The following is a 16,802-nucleotide window of genomic DNA, read 5'->3' as shown; positions in this document are numbered from 1 at the left end:
GACACGTGAGAAGGGCTGGGAAAGCTGAAGCTTCCCCGGGCAGACCTCGGAGCCCTCGACTGTCACCTTCTAGCGGTTGTGTTGACCGAACTTGTCGTGCTCCCTGATATGGTCCTTTCCTTTCCATAAACATTCGTTACATTGGGTGGAGGAGGTGTTAGGAGTTTGGCATTTCTGTGGGATCAGAAAGAATACAAATCACAGACAGATTCTGAGGCCAGTTGATACCGTTGTTCTGAGCGGTGGTTTGGTTTTCGCTGAGGTGAATGGATTCTAAAAGGACCGACTGTGGGAATTCCCTGGTGGTCCAATGGTTAGGACTCAGCACTTTCACTACCTGGGCCTGGGTTCGGTCCCTGCTCAGAGAACTAAAATCCTGCAAGCCATGCGGCGCAGCAAAAAAAAAGAAGAAGATTTAGAAGGACCAACCGTGAGCTCTCAGAGCCCAGAGCTTCACAGAAGGTGGGTTGTTTCCACGATGAAAAGTGCAGGAATGCTAATTGGGAGAAGGATGTACCATTAACTATTGAAGGCGGCCGGGAAGGCCATGTTCATGACCACGGTGCCCTCCCCTGGACCAGCCTCCCCTGGCTGCCCCCAGCAAGATGTGGGACAGGGGGCCAGACGACCTGGTCCGAGGGCTGGCTTTGCCTCCAGAGCCTCCGGGTCTGTTTCCTCCCTGGTGAAGTGGGACTAATACAGACAAGGTGTCTGATAAAAACAAAAGTGTCCCACAGTCCTTGGACCTTCTTCTGATTGTCCCCGATGCTGGCAGATCAGGAGTTAAAGCTTTGGGAACCTCACGGTGCCTGGCACGGGGTTCTGCCTCACGGACGCCGATGCCACGCGGTATCAGGTCAGTTCTCGGGGCAGCTGTCTTGGGGCCCCAGAGCTGCTGCATCAAAGCACCACAGATTGGACAGCTTCAAAAACAGAAATTTATTCTCTCTAGCTTCTGGAGGCTGCAAGTCCAAGATCAAGGTGTCGGTTGGTTTGGCTCCTTCCGAGGCCTCTCTCCTTGGCTTGAAGATGGCCTTCTTCTCCCTGTGTCCACACATGGTCTTCCCTCTGTGTGTCTGTGTCCCAAGCTTCTCTTTCAAGGGTACCAGTCAGATTGGATTAGGCCCCACCCGTATGACCTCATTTATCTTAATTACCTCTTTAAGGGTCCTGTCGCCAAATACAGCCACATTCTGAGGTCCCAGGGTTAGGACTTCAGCATGTGAATTTGGGGGGGACAGTTCAGTCCACGACAGCAGCTGACCCGCTCTGCCCACCCCTGCGGACACGTGGGCACACGGTGCTGGCAGAACGGCCTCAGGTCTCAGCTGAAGGAGTGAGGAGCAAGGAGGGGCAGATGCAGTGAAACTCTCCACATTGCAGCCCCTTCTGCTCGTGGATGCTGCCTTTGAAGCATGAGATGGGAAGTTGAAGGAGAGACACCTAAGACAAACCACTCCTCTCCACACCCTCCAGACACTGGCTAGGAGACTTTCACAATTAAGGGGAGTGTGGAAAATACAAAGCCTTGAGAGCAGCTGAACTGAGTAAAGGACTGAAGATTAGCCTTTTTAGTGCAGGAAATGCGGAGGTGGAAGTGTGCAGTCTGCGGGGTGTCTTAAGTCAAGTCTGGGAGCCCTGGGGCGGGGGAGTGGGGCTGCTGGGGGCCATTGGAAACTGACAACCAAGTTACGTAGAGATTTGCTGGTTTCCACCTATTAGGATCAACCTATAGGTAAAGCAGAAAGTAGAGATTGTAAACCTTGATGATGTACAAATAGTGGTTCCCACACACGACAGGAGCTGATGTGGAAGGAAGGTGGAGAGGTTAGGGGAGGAGAGGGGGATCAGTAGCTTTGATCGTACAGAGAGAGAGAGATCCGGGTCAAGTTGCTCAAGCAAGAAATAGAGGATTCTTGTGTGTTTATTTTTTTGAATTAAAAAAATACACAGAGCTCAACATTTGAAATTACAAAAAGATTTACACTAAAAAGTCTCTGTTTGTATAAAAAAATAAAATAAAAAAAAAATAATAATAAACAGAAAGTAATGGTAGAGGGATATTTATTAAAAGAAAATATGTTTGTTGTAAAAGAATAAATGATCCAAAGAACATTTAAAAAAAAAAAGAAAATCAACTATACCTCAATGAAAACTAAACAAAAAAAAGAAGTCTCTGTTTGACCCTTGTCTATCAGCCGTCTCTCTGTAGCCAGTGTTATCATTTCCCAAGAAGTCATTCCAAACATACAAACACACACATATATTTTCTCTTTTTTTCCTTCCACAAACGGTAGCAAACTCTATGTGCTGTTCTGCACCTTTTCTTTTCACTTAAAAATAGATCTTGATGATTATTTCACATCAGTTAGTAATGACAGACGCCTGGGTTGTTTATTATTACAGACAACGTGTAGGAATTGGCCGTGTACACAGGCTATTTGCACGGGTGGGAGCATCTTTAGATTTGTTCCTAGAAGTGGGGTTGCTGCGTCGAAGGGAACGTGTTTGTAATTTTGAAAGATATTCCCAAATCCCCCTACCTGGGGGGTTAGAAAAGGAACTTTTCTGTAATTTAAATTTATATCAATTTAAATTTCATATAATTTCAAGTCATAAAGATAACAAGTAAAAACAATGACATATGTGTATGAAACTAATAAAACCTGGGAGGAGACAAAGAAGAAAAAGGAAGTGCCAGGGAAAATATGTGAACTACATTGATTATATTTAGTAATGGGGATTCAGTACTTAATGTTTAGCATTCATAAATGTTAAGAAGCAGTTCAAGGTGGTTACCTCTGGGACGAGGGTGGAAAACCTTTTTTAAAAATTTTCTATTCTATGTGCTTCAAAAATGAGTAAGCCAGGTACTAGTATTACTGTGAAAAATCAGAAAATAAAATGAGGTGGCGAGGTGAAAGCTGTATTAATGTCTAGTAAGAGTATCACCCCAGGGTCAGTCTTACGGATGGGTCTTATGGAAAACCTCGCGGGGGAGCACGCTTCTGCATGCCCTCAGGTGCCTGAGACTTGACTACAAACCTCAGAGACATTCATGTACTCTTGGTGCTAATTGTAGATCCACCCCTGCCCCCCACTCCCAACCAGAGGGCTTCTCAGAGGCGAAAACAAACAAGAGGGACTCCTTAAAAGCTTCTATATAAAGCAGAAACTAACACACCATTGTAAAGCAATTATACTCCAATAAAGATGTTAAAAAAAAAAAAAAAAAAAAGCTTCTGGATGCCTGTTCTAAGGATAAAATCAGAACATGGTGCCCGAACAAGAAAAGAACTGCTCAGAACACAGGGTGTGGGGTGCAGTCAGCGTGACAGTTTTGCCTGAAGCTGATGAGGGTGGTGAGATTCACCCTCCAATCTTGTACAGCCCCTGCTGGGCACTTGATAAACGCCTCATTCCATTGATTGCAAGTTGCTGTTTTTTCCACATTTCTACATTCTGGAAGTCAGGATATGCCTTGCAGCGCAAGGTGGCCTGTCCTGACTCCACCGGAGTATCCTGGCCTTCCTAGTGGTACACAGACCGAGGGCCCGCCTCCCCGCAGGGGTCCTAGGAGGGCTGAGGCATCGCATCGCGGGAAGGGCCGGAGGCGGGCCTCTCCGGCCCTTGGTGCGGGACACATGGGGGGCGTTTCTCCGCCCCGCTCGGTGGCTGTAGGCTGTGGGGAGCCCTCCCCCGCCCTGATGGCCCCAGCCCGGGCCCCTGTCTTGCAGGTGTCGCCGCCGGCCGCCATGGGCAAGCAGAACAGCAAGCTGCGGCCCGAGGTGCTGCAGGACCTGCGGGAGAACACGGAGTTCACGGACCACGAGCTGCAGGAGTGGTACAAGGGCTTCCTCAAGGACTGCCCCACCGGCCACCTGACCGTGGACGAGTTCAAGAAGATCTACGCCAACTTCTTCCCCTACGGCGACGCCTCCAAGTTCGCGGAGCACGTCTTCCGCACCTTCGACACCAACGGCGACGGCACCATCGACTTCCGGGAGTTCATCATCGCGCTGAGCGTGACCTCGCGGGGCAAGCTGGAGCAGAAGCTCAAGTGGGCCTTCAGCATGTACGACCTGGACGGCAACGGCTACATCAGCCGCGGCGAGATGCTGGAGATCGTGCAGGTGCGCCCCGGAGGGAGGGGCTGGCGGGGCGCAGCCGCGGGGGGTGGGGGTGGGGTGGGGGCGTGGTCCCCCGAGGCCCCGCCCACTCCGGACAGCGCTCCTGTCCTGCCCGCGCCTTCAGCCCTTCGCGGCTAGGTGGCTGCCAGCCCCTCCCTCGTGCACTTTTGAAAGAGACCAGTTGTCACCGGACTGGCGGGTCCTTGCAAATAGTGATGAGAAGGGCCATTGTTTACTGATCACTGGCCATCCATCAGGCCTGGCCTAAGCCCTTTGAGGAGTTGTGGCCTTCCCGACCCTGGCGGGGCGGGGGTGGGGTGGGCGGAGCGGGGGGTGGAGGTGTCGTTCTCTGCATTTCACAAAATCTGAGGCTGGGTGGGGGATGGTGACTTCCTGAGAGTTAACAGAGCTGAATTACAGTAATTCAGGGAGAATTATAGTAATTGAGAGGACCCTTGACACTTGCAGAAGGCACCTGCCAAGACCTTTTCGAGTCCCCGTATCTGAGAATAAAAGAACAGTTTGTCATGTCCCCAGGAACGTGCAGTTGTAAAGCAAAACTGAAACATTAGTGGTCACAGAATAAGCTCTGGTACGGAAAGCACCACTTCAGAGACCTCTTCTCCTCGACTCCAGTCAACAGCTCTGGCAGGGGAAGCTGTTTTCCAGAAAGAAACCGTGTTTTGTCCACTTCCCCAGCTTCCTAGGTGTGTGGTAGAGAGGCACAGCGCTGCCGTTCCCTGGGTGCCTCCCTGCACTCCCACTCCTGGAGCCTGGGAGCTTCAGTTCTAGAATTCCTCAGAGGAGATGTCCTCTACGTGGAAGGAACTTCCGGGCTAAGCCACAAACAGAGGGTATCAAACTCATGAACTCCTAGACCAGCAGCAAGTGGCCTGAGGAGTGACCAACCTATTTCCTGAGCAGGTGGTTTTCGCACAGTGAGAATAAATCAGCACAGGTTCAGGGGACTCTGCTTCAGCTGTCGCTCCTGGCTCTTAGTGACAAGCGGTGGCAGAAGGAAGAAGTCTCCTTCTCAGGAATCACCTGTCCCGGCCCACAAGCTGGCCCTTACGCTTCCCTGTCCCTGGCCAAGCAGACCGGCCCGGCCAAGACTTAGAGACACAGCAGGACAGCGAGGGGCCCCGTGCCTGTCCAAACGGATCAGGGGGCTGCTAGGCCCCCAGACCAAGTTCCCAAACTCTGAGACCCTCCCCGTGGCACCCGCAGGTGGCTCCTTGGCCTGCTGAACGGATGCCCGGCCACTATACCTTCGTCAGAACGGACTGGGTTCTAAGTACTTCAGAGCCCACCGGAGGCCGGGAAGGGCCTTGGCTCTGCCTCCTCTGCACTTGAGCAAGTGCCTGCCCCTCTCAGGAGGGGGTCCTGTTCCACGAGGCCCTGAAGGACACACTGGCCATGCTGTGAGGCCTGGCCACCTCCACCCTCCTCGGCAAATGGAGAGGGGGCAAGGAGGAGACAGTATAACAGATACCAGAAGCCTCACTTGGGATCATTCCTTTTTGGTTTTGTTTTGTAAACCTGCTTTTTAAGATGCTACAACTCTCAGACTTCTGCTGTCCTTGGTGTGTTGTTTCAGGAATGAGACTCTCAGTCAAGCCATCTCCGCACAGAAACCCACAGTGGCACAGCCCCTCCCCCTCGCGAGTTACTCTGATGAGCTTCTGGTCACTGGCCTCATCACGCCCCCTGGACCCCCACACACACACGCACACACACACGCGCGCACACACACACCCACCACTGGGCCGGGCCCCTTGGACAGAGACACACAGAAACGGCTGGCAATGGTGCTGAGCCCTTGGATGGCAGTGTCCTGGGGTTCTCGGTCCTGCTGGAGAGACCCATCTGCCCTGGCGCTGGCCTTTCTGGGGCTAGTTATGTGGCTTTCCCTGTGGGCTGTCTTTTTTGCTTTTAACTCAGGTACAGCAATCCCATAGTCGAACGTTTGCGGCTACGTGTGCTGAGTGATGGGCAGTGCACGTATGCGCCTGTGTCACCACCACCCTCTGTGAGTTAGGGAGCATTCCCAGCCCCACAGAAGGCCTGGGAACTGTCCCACCTCCCCGCCCCGCAGACACCCACAGGCTTATAGCTGTCAAAGTGGGTCGTTTTGCCTGTTCTTGAACTTCACGTCAATGAGTCTGGCTTCCTTCTGCTCACGTGCTGTCTGTGACGTGCAGCCACACTATTGGGAGTAGCAGGGAACATTCCAGCTGGGGAAGGGCCCTGAAGCTGGTGAGCATCCTGACCTCTTGTCCTGCTGTGGGCTGGGCAGAAGCTCATGCCCGTGCCCCATCCGCCCAGGGACACCCTGGAACCTCTGAGCACATGTGTCTGTGTCCCCCTTTGCAGGCTATATACAAAATGGTGTCCTCCGTGATGAAGATGCCCGAGGATGAGTCCACGCCGGAGAAACGGACGGACAAGATCTTCAGGCAGATGGACACCAACAATGATGGTAGGATCCCTGTGTGTCTGTGCCCCACTGCTGGGAGCAGAGATGTGTCTGGGACCCTTTCCTCCTTCTCTGCAGCTTCTCAGGCCTCACCTGGCCCACACCTGGCCCTGCCCGGCCAGTGCAGCTGCGCTGAGGGGAGAGCCGGAGTTCGGAGTCGGGGCACTGGGCCAGCATCCTGCCCCATGAGCCATAGTCTCCTTGCTTCTAGAACGGGGAGACTGTAGGCCCGTGAGCGTGTCCCGGGGAGAAGAGGCAGGTGTGCCCTTGGCACCCGGGCCCTGGAGGGGTTGGGATCAAGCCTCCCAGGTGGTGGGGGTCCCTTTGCCCCCCATCATCCCTCCCCCAAGCCTCAGTGGCCCCAGGGACTCTGTCGGGATGTGCTGGCCTGCAGCACCTCTGCCAGGATCTCTGGGCCCACACCGCAGCAGAAGTGGCGTGTCCAGGGGGGCGCGGTGGCGACCATACAGTGAGGACGTGCCCTGTGTTTCCTTCTCTGCATTGGCCGTGAGCTTCTGCAGGGTCCCTGCCGGGGAAGGTAGCTATGAAACTGGATGGATCTGCACCTCTTGCCAGTGTTAAGTGCAGTCCCAGAGTCAGGTCTGATTTGCTTTTGAAGGATAAAGAAATGCAGCATTTAGAAAAGAAAAAGAGAAAATACCCCCGGGCTGTGCTGGAGATTAAAAATAAGCTAATGCACAGAAAAGTGCTCCTAAACCCTAAAGTGCGGTTTGCAGATGACGCCAAGGACTGAGCCAGCAGGGGGAGGGGGGCAATGTGGCTGCAGGCACATCATCCGCAAGGAAAGTTTTCCAAACACGATCCATCAAATGTAAAACAAGATGGCCTCGTGCCTGGCGTTGCCTTTGGGCCAATTTAAAACATGTCTTCTGCCTTCTAGGGTAGCAGCACAGGCTTTGGGTTCAACAGACCTGCTCCAACCAATCTTGGCTTTTCTGAGCCTCGGTTTACTCCTCTGTGAAATGGGGATAATAATTCAGTCTCTTGTGGTTTTGAGGATTCAGTGAGATGGAGCCAGTAGAGCTCTTAGCACAGCGCCCGGCTCTCCCTCCACCCACCTCTGCCCCGACCCCTCAGGGCCTGCTCTGGGCACCTTCCCAGGGTGTTTGTGAACTTGGGCCTGTGCCCACCGGGACAGAGCTTCTCCTGTGAACCCCGGGATCCATGCGTCCCTGGAGCTCGGGGAGGGGTGGAAGAGGCGATGTTGGAGGAGAGAAGAGTGAAGCAGGGGTGGTCCAGAGCTAGGCCCTCGTCCTTCTCTGGGGACTGCCCCACACCTTCCCTGCCCTCCTAGGAAAGCACAGGTAGCACTGAAGCACCTTCTCCTGTGACCTGAGCCTGGCCGAGCACCAGGAACACCCTGACGGCTGCAGGACAGACTGTGCTCAGGGACCCCCAGCCCCTTGCCAGCCCCGCTTTCTGCCCGGAGGAGAGGCTGGTGCTTTCAAAGCTCCTCGCCCTGAGCGGTCGGAGCAAAGTGCCCGCCGACCATATGAATAGTAACAAAGCCCAGTAACCCCTCTCCATCATCAGAGGGGCCCAGAGAATCTTCTCTTCTGCCGAGGGGACGGCTGCCCCCTCCCTTCCCAATCCATCCCTTAGCCTGGGGTTGTTTAGTCTCCCTCGGGGCCAGCCTGTCTGCCCCCGCTGCTGGGGACCCGCAGGCGGAGGTGTCTGTCTCGGCAGTGGGCAAGCAGGAGGCCCCTGCCTGGCTTCCTGGCCGCAGCTCACTAGCTGAGTGCACCCTGCAGGCCAGGCGTGGGCTGAACCCCTCACACACATGCTCCCAATTAACCCTCCTGGTGGCCCTTCGAGATGGGCGTTCCCGCGATCCCACCACACAGATGAAGACCCTGGGACGTGGAGAAGTTGGTAGCTTGCCCATGGCGGCAGAGCTGTGAGCCCTTTGTGTGCTGAGCATGGCCTCAAGCTCCTGCATTCCCTTTACTGCTGTCCTCCGGGGTAAATGGCTCTATTTCATTTTACAGCTGCAGAGCCTCGAACGCAGAGGCAAGAAGTAGGTCCCCACCCAGGCCTGGCCCTCTCGACCCTGGGTTACTTATGGTTTAGAGGCAGATGACATGTTCTTTCTGGACAAGGCGCATCTTTCTTAAATAAGGCGTGGGGCTATTTCTAAAAGGGTTTGAATTGCCCCACCAGGCACGGCCTGCTGCCATACTGGGTACGTCCCTTGCGATGCCCGGTGCTTTGCAATGAGCACTGAAAGCAAAAAAAGGTTTTTCCAGAAATGCCCTGGAAGTGTGTGGAGCCTGGACGCATCTAGCTTCAGGAGGGCTCAAGGCTTGGGCCAGAGGAGGCGTCCCTGACGCAGGAGCCGTCCCCGTGCTCTCCTAAGGGTGATGAACAGCGAGCACTGGCTAATTCCCATTTCTCCCGTCCTCCATCCCACAGGCAAATTGTCCCTGGAAGAATTCATTAAAGGTGCCAAGAGCGACCCATCCATCGTCCGGCTGTTACAGTGCGACCCCAGCAGCGCCAGTCAGTTCTAAGGGGTCGGCGTCTGGACAGTGCAGAGAAACACAGGCTTGTCTTGCCGTTTAAGCTTTGCTTGCAAAAGTGGATGCCTCTTCAGTCATTCCTGCTCTCCCGGGGCGGCCAGGCTACACGCACCTGCCCACCTGCCGGCTTGGTGGCCACGCCTCCCTCCTCACCTGGCCTCCTCCTGCCCCCTCCCGAGTCCCTCCAGGGCGAACTCCCCGACATGTGGTTACTCCCAGGGCTCACGGTGTCCTCGCTTCTGGGGCACCTCCCCGCCCGCAGGGAGCCCAGAGGACACCCTGAGGATCCCGGTGGGACTTTCTAAGATCGCGCCAAGGCCAGCTGATTGATTTTGTGATCGCAGGTGACTCTGTGGGAAAGACGGGGACAAGAACAGAGGGAGAGTAGACGGGCAAGCCCTCCCCGTGCATGGCTCCACCCAGCTCGTTCGTTTTCTCTGACCAAAGCCGCTTGCACGTATATATACTGTGGTCTCCTTTTAATATATAAGTTATACGTATGGTGAAGTGAAATGTAATGTGTAGGTCCCATATTTAATGCCTCGATTGCCTTTGAAGCGTGGTTCCCTCATGGCCTGTGATCTCTCCGAGCCTGGTTATCTTGTGGTATTTATGCCCTCAACCTGCCCTTTTCAAAAGGACATGCATGCGTGCCCAGGGCCGTGGAGACCCTCCCGTCCGCGTAGTGAACGCTGCATCTCTGTAAGGTTTGTCCTCCCTGTTGATTGGTCTGGCGGTTCCTGTATTAAAATGATCAAATAAATGGCATTGTCTGAGTTATGTGTGGGATCGGGAGACCCCCGTTCTGCTGCCGTGGCCTCCGCGCTCTCCGGAACAGGTGGATTCGGCAGGTCCTGCTGCTGTTTGTAAACTGGGCCCCTTCTGTATCCATGCAGCCGTTACTGTGTCTATAAATCTTGTGCAGCCTGTTCTTCAATATCTGCCTAATGCCAAGAAATATTTGTGGAAATGAAAGATGACAGTTCTTGGCAGGTTTGACTGTCAGGCTTCTGCCTGCATCCACCCCCCCACCCCCGGCTCTCCCGCCAACCCCATGGTTTAATCAGCAAGGCAGCAGGACCGCACACCCCCAGCGAGGACAGAGCGGGGATCAGGGGTATCAGCACGGGGCCATGAGGGCGGGCCTGGTTTCTCAACCTGTGGCCATCAGGATGCTTCTGGTCTCAGAAGCAGAAAACCCAGCAGAGGGGCCTTCAACCATAAGGATGTTTACACCATGTGCCGAGACTAATGCAGCAGCTGGGGGGCGTCGCTAAGGATGTCCAGGTTCCTTCCGCCTCCCCACCTCCCTGCCCCCGGCCTCACAGGCAGCTTCTGTCCTCGCACTTGAATCCTTGGGGTCCCCGCAGGGCTGTCACCGTGCAGGGCAGTGCAGCTGACACGGGAGCCTTCCACAGGCAGGGCGAGAAGCAGCCTGTCTTCTGTTCTTCCTTAAAGGGGAGGAGAACTTTCCAAAATTCTCCTGTCCTCCCTGCCCACCACTTCTCAGTGCCTTGGCCAGGAGTGTGAGGTGACCGTGACTGGCCAGTCAGGATGCACCCAGCTGATGAGGGCCCCCTACCCCCAGAGGGCATGGCGCCGGGAAGGGTGAACAGGATTGGGGTTCTGGTTCCAGTGTCTGGCACATCCACCCATGGGCCACGCGACCTCGCTGAGTCTCACCTGTGGAAGCCGTGCAGCGGGGAGACGGGATCAAGGTAAGTGGGCCGAGCGCGTAGCTCAGAGCCTGACCCACAGCAGGCGGTCAGGATTTTAGAAATCTTAATACCTTTCACCACTCCATGCCTCTGAATAGAAACAGTGAGCCCTTCTGCAAGTGACTTTCCAGCCAGTGGCACTGCCCGAGGCTGGACCGTCGTGGGCGGCGCCAGGGGGAGGGGGGGTGGGAGGGGGAGGCCAGGTGACCCGGGGGTGGACCCAGCTTGCTACAGAGAAGCAGGATGGTGCCTTGCCAACTCCGCCCGGCCTGGAGGAATCTCCCCTCCCAGAGAGGGGCTTGTATTTTATAAAATGTAAGGAGAACTGGCCAAGGCTAAATCAGTAGTGCTTGTTGCCTGTTGAGGGGAGGCGGGGAGCGCTGCAGTGCTACTAACAGGGGACACTGCCCAGGAATGAGGCACAGATGGGAATGACCACTGTAACAGGGTTCGCCCCAGAAACAGAGCAAAGGGGGTGTCTCCCTCTGTATGCACACATGTATACTGGAGTGGGGCGGGGGGAGAAAGAGAGAAAGATTCATTGCAAGGAATTGGCTCATAAGATTATGGGGGCTGAACGAACCCAAGATCTACCAGCTGGAGACCCAGGAGAGCCGATGGCATTAGTTGCAGTCTGGATCTGAAGGCAGGAGACCGACATCCCAGCCCAAGACAGGCAGGCAGAGGATGAAATCTCCCTGCTCACTTCAGCCTTCTGTCTAGTCAGCCCTCTGGATGAGGCAGCTCACATTGCCGGGGGCGGGAGGGGGGGCATTCTGCTTTACTCAGTCCGCTAAGTCAGATAGATGTTCATCTCCCCCAGAAACGCCCTCACAGACACACCCAGAATAATGTTTAACCAACTGTCAGGACACCCACGACCCAGGCAAGTTGACCTAAAATAACCATCCCAAGCACTTCCACCCGAATGTGGAAGATGTGGATCTGGGGGTCAGGGTGGTGCCTTAGGCGATGAGGAAACCGGCCCAGGGAAGGGCAGGGACGACCCACAGGCCCGTCACTCACTCCGGGGACTCCGCTAGCAACCGGCCATGCCCCTCAGGTCCCAACCGGCCATGCCCCTCAGGTCCCAGGAACTCAGTGGCAGAATCAGAACTAGTCCGATTGTCTTACCCCCCAGACAGTGCCCCTTTCACCGTGTGTGTGTGTGTGTGTGTGTGTGTGTGTGTGTGTGTGTGGAGGGGCAGGTGGTGTGGTCTCTGCAGGCAGGGCTTGGTGGGACTCAGGCATCTAGTTTGGGGGGTGTGTCTGCCCTACAAGGCAGCGTCATAGACACACACCCAGGCCCGACCCGTGCAGAGACTTGGCACCAGACTCCCGGCGCGTCTGGCCTGGGCCCGTATCGGCAGGTGAGTGGCTTCTGGGGACGTGTGCGAGGCTGCGTTGGGTGGCAGCCCTGCAGCTCCTTCCAGGTGGGTGGGAGCGGGACCCGAGCCCCCTGGCCCTGGCTCTCAGCTGGCCCAGTCGGCTTTCACAGTAGGGCACCCACCCTACTCCTGTCCCCAGCTCGGGCTGAAACGGCCTCCGTGAACTTCATGCGCGCCCACACACCTGCCTTTCCCAAGACGCCATGCAAACGTCCCTTCCTCCAGAAAGCCGTCCCCACCCCTCCCCCGATACTCCCTACAGCCCCCATGCTCCCCTCACCCACAGCGCTGCTTTCTTTGTATTGACCTCATAATTCACTTCCTTCTGGTCGCCTTCCCCTTTCCCCTCCCCAGAGCCGGTACAGGCCAGGCTTAGAATTAGGGAGTTCCCTGGGGGCCTAGTGGTTAGGATTCCAGGCTTCCACTGCGGCGGCCCGGGTTCGATCCCTGGTCGGGGAACTGAGAATCCCGCAAGCCGTGTGGCAGGGCCAAAAACAAGGGGGAAAAAAAAAATTAGAGGCTCAGAATGAGTGAGTGAACAAACGAAGAGTCAGCGTGGGGTCCACCCCACAGGCTGGAACCGCACCCAGTGGGCCTCAGACACAGAGGCAGAGGTACAAGTCTCAGCCTGGCCACTGACAAGCCACGTGACCCTGGGCACATAAAGCAGGGGCCCAGAGAGCCAAGGGTGCTGACCTTGAGCTCGCAGGTCAGCTGGCAGAGCGACAGGCTGCAGAGCCTTGGGGGAGGTCAAGGATGCCCGTGGGCCAGGATCTGCCCCTCTCTCTGCCCCTCCAGCTCGGAGCGAGGGCTGCAGATGGTTCCTGGCTCCTCCAGAAGGGGGCGCCAGAGCCAGGGCTGGGACCAGGCGTCCAGGGTGGGGCGGCCCCTGCTGTGGGAAGAGTATGGCCCCGGGCCAGGCGAAGATGGGGAGGGGCAACACCAGCAGCCTTAGGTGCCCGGGCACCGATGTGTGGGGATAAGCAGGACCTGGACTTAGGTCTCAAGGGCTGGTCAGTGGGTGGGGTGTGAGGGCAGTGCCCCCTGCTTCCCACGCCACCCACACGCTTCAGCGGGGTGGGGGGGGGGGGGAAGAGGGTGAGCCTGGCCACACGGCCCGGGCGGGGCACGGGCACGAGCGGTGTGCCCAGGGGGCGCCTGAGGGGTGGCCGGCCAGGTCACCAAGTGTGGTGTGGGTACTTCAGGAGCCCAGGCTGGGGGCATCACCCACAGATGGGGGCACAGAACGCAGGCCGTGGGGACCCCCAGCTGTTCCCTGCGTGTGAGGCAGGGGGTGAGGGCTGGGCTGGGGGAGTCTTCGTCTGTGGGGCTCGGGAAGATTCTCCGGGGGAGCAGCCTGGTCCCGGACGAGCTGTCTGGAGCCTCAAAGCCTAGCTGCCCAGGTGTGGCTGCCCTTGGATCTCCCCCTGAGCCAGGCCACGCTTCAGTCCCCACAGCCCTCCTGTCACAGTCAGGCCTTCGCCATCGTTTGCTGAGGGACTGAAGGACCTGCCCACTTGGTCGCAGCGTCAGACGGGCCGAGGAGTCTCAAGCGCGAGGTGCTGCTGCCCCCTGGTGGGCGTAGCCGGGAGGGCCGTCCGGGCCTGGGAGCGCGGATCCCCCAGCCTGGGTTCGGAGCCTCTCGGGCCAGCTTCATATAGGAGCTTTCTGTCTCTGTCCCATTTGACAGATGAGGAGCCTGAGGCCCGGCGGAGCACCTGATTTTCCGTGGGCCACACAGCACACAGAAGCTGAGGCCGGGCTCCTGGTACCCGGGACTCGGAAGCCTGGTTGATAGGGTTGTCACATAAAATACAGCCTGACCAGCCGGCAGGTAGAGTAACCTGGGAAAACCTAACAAGGATGGAGTCTGCACAGAGATGCAAGGTGACCATCGTAGGGGTCACCGTGGGCCGTGGGGAGCACAGGGCTACAGAAGACAGGCTGAGCGAGGCCTGCGTGGGCCAGCGGGCCACCTGCGAGGCAGCACGAAGGCTGCTCAGCCAGGAGGCTAGAGACGGCTGCGGAAGGCGTGGACAGTGGCCTGGCCCTGGGTGCGGACGGGTCCAGGTGCAGGTTCAGGCTCTGACCCTGTCCCCGGGTGACTGCGCCCTGACAGGGCAGACGGCCCCGCCCGGGCGGTGACGGGGCTGAGGGGCAGAGGTTGGGGGTGAGTACTCTGCCCCGATGACGCGGCCGCTTCCGGCAGCCTCGGGAGCTGGGTGGGCGCGCGCCAGCCCCGCCAGCCCCGCAGAGCTGCAGAGAGGCCCTGGCCCCGGCCCAGCCCGCTGGCCCTGGTTCAGCTGCTCGTGCGCGTGGGAGTTACACGACTGAGGACTTTTTCTCTGGGACTCTCTTTCCTCACCCAGGAGGCATATTTCATTTGATTCCTTTAAGATCAGCAATAGACACGTGTAAAAGTGCGTACGAAGTCGGTCTCCACTCCCCTCCTCAGGCCTCCATCCTCCTGCTACGTTTCTTGTCAGTTCTTTCAGAAGTTTCCGTGCGTGTGCAGGTACGCGCATGCACACCAAGTTTGGCTTGCTTTTTGCACAGGGAATAGCTCACTGCACGGTGCTCCTCACCCCGCTCTTTCTCCAGCGTGGAGATCGTCCCCCACCAGCTCCTGCAGGGCTCTGCGTCTTGAAGCAGCCGTGTGTTCAGTGATCTCAGCAAGTACCCTCTTGACGAGCATACGGTTGTTTCTAATCTGTGCTGTACAGACACTGTGACAATGAAAAGCCTTGTAAGCTGACTTGTCAGAAAATTCTTACAAGTAGACTTGTTGGGGCAAAGAAAATGTGGATTATTTTTGATATTGCCAAATTCCCTCCAGAGAGATTATTCTTACTCTGACTTTCCCATCTGCCTTGGGCGAGCCAGCCTGCTTACCCAGCAAGCCAGGGCACCCTTCTACCTTCGCCAAACTGACAGGTGATAGATTCTCATGGTTTTAATATGCACTTAAGTTTTAAAGTTTGTTCAAGTTCAAAGTTTTTTCTTTTCTGTGAACCTAAGTTCATGGCTTGCCCACTTTCTATTGAATTGTTTCTTTTTTACGGATTTATTGGAGCTCTTTTAACACAAAGAAAATTGGCCCCTTCCATGTGTGTTAGTTTTCCCATTTGCCCCTTGCATTTCTGACTTCAAATGTTTTCTTCTTATAGATTTGTGGCCTAATCTGTCACAATGAAAACTTTCATCTGGGATTGACTGTGGTGTAAGGAGCATCAGTGACATTTTACTTTGCCCAGGTGGTTACCCGTTGCCCCACACTCCCTGTCCCCAGTCCTGGGGTGGGCCCGGCAATCTGCATTTTGAGACGCTCCCCAAGTGATTCAAATGCAGGGCCTGCCAGGCTTGGAAACCACTTCCTTTACCTTGGACCAGTAGCCCCTCCCACGGCGGCCTGCGTGGAGACTCCAACACCCTCAGGAGGAAGAGTCACCCACTGCCTTGGTGGAGGCCAGAGCTATATTCACTTCAAATCAAGGTCTAGAAATGTCATTTCTATGAATGACCAGACAGTACCATCTATAATGGACATAGGTAAGTGAACACTGCAAACTAGAACTTAAGAGGGTCCTGGAGGACAGTGATGACCGACACACGCCCAGCCGTCTGAGATCTCCATCCTTTTGCCAAACTCGCCGCAAGTCATTTGGCCCAGCCCGGGCCGTGTCACCATACAGGCTGCAGGGCTCACAAGTGGCTTCACCAAGCTGTCAAGAGCCAGGTTCAGAGGCTGTTGTGTGGGCACCATGGGACTACCTGGGGCTACTTCTGCCCCCACCAGCACTGGCCAGTTGGTTGGACTGCACTTTTACCTAAACAGGCTGAGAGAAGAGCAGTTCCCAAGCCCTCAGTACTGCATACTTTTTGAGTGGAAAACCTCTCCTCTTTTCAATCCAAGCTCAGTGCTGTCACTAGGGCATCTTGTTATTCCTTACTTCTGAAGGTAGATCTGATTTCCCAAAATCCTAGGCATGGCATCTAGCTTGCATTTCTTGGCACTTAATCCATACAGAACACCAATTCCTTTATTTTGAACATTAGCAGTGGGCAGACTGAGGACCCAGAAAAGGATGTGCTCACAGGAAGTGGGACAGACAGTCCATTTAAGTGTTCTTTCCTCTATTCTGCCCAGACTCCAGTCAGACCTATTGTCTCTGTGGCTCCTGAGAAGTCTTATTCAGGAGTCTGGCAATAAAGCAATGTCCTCAGGTCCAGGAAGGGACACCAGGGCTGGTGACGAGCCAAGCCCTGGTCTGGCTAAGCAGCTAAGATGTGACGTCAGCGATCACAGCAGTGTGCTGTGTCCAGGTGGAACTCAGGTCTTGGGGGAAGGTGGCTTTTTAGAAACACAAGTCACTCCCCTCAACCCCTTGGTAAACGTACTAACAGCATCAGCAGAAGCACTTAATTTAGTCCCTGAGATGCAAGAAGCTGCAGCATTCCCATCTGTACCACATGCTGTCTCCCCGTGTCCCTCTAAAGAAGCTGGTGAGACACTCAATGCCGTCTGCAGTGTCTGGTGCAGACAAGTGGCA

General features: G+C 55.7%; 1 protein-coding gene across 2 annotated transcripts in view; it reads left to right on the top strand.

Moving 5' to 3' along the window:
• Nucleotides 1–9,909, top strand: part of HPCAL1 (hippocalcin like 1) — a 110,955-nt gene extending 101,046 nt beyond the window's left edge. For both annotated transcript variants that reach the window (XM_059942218.1, XM_059942219.1), the window contains exons 3-5: nucleotides 3,738–4,133; nucleotides 6,504–6,609; nucleotides 9,040–9,909. In XM_059942218.1, the coding sequence (XP_059798201.1) occupies nucleotides 3,756–4,133; nucleotides 6,504–6,609; nucleotides 9,040–9,137 (582 nt within the window). In that variant the 5' untranslated portion in view covers nucleotides 3,738–3,755 and the 3' untranslated portion in view covers nucleotides 9,138–9,909. The remainder of the gene's footprint in view (nucleotides 1–3,737; nucleotides 4,134–6,503; nucleotides 6,610–9,039) is intronic.
• The last annotated feature ends 6,893 nt before the right edge of the window (nucleotides 9,910–16,802 follow it).

This window comes from Balaenoptera ricei, chromosome 13 (genome assembly GCF_028023285.1).
Source record: "Balaenoptera ricei isolate mBalRic1 chromosome 13, mBalRic1.hap2, whole genome shotgun sequence".
Taxonomy (NCBI): Eukaryota; Metazoa; Chordata; class Mammalia; order Artiodactyla; family Balaenopteridae; genus Balaenoptera; species Balaenoptera ricei.
The sequence above is the reverse complement of the archived record's forward strand: the minus strand, read 5'-3'. Positions and strand labels throughout refer to the sequence as shown.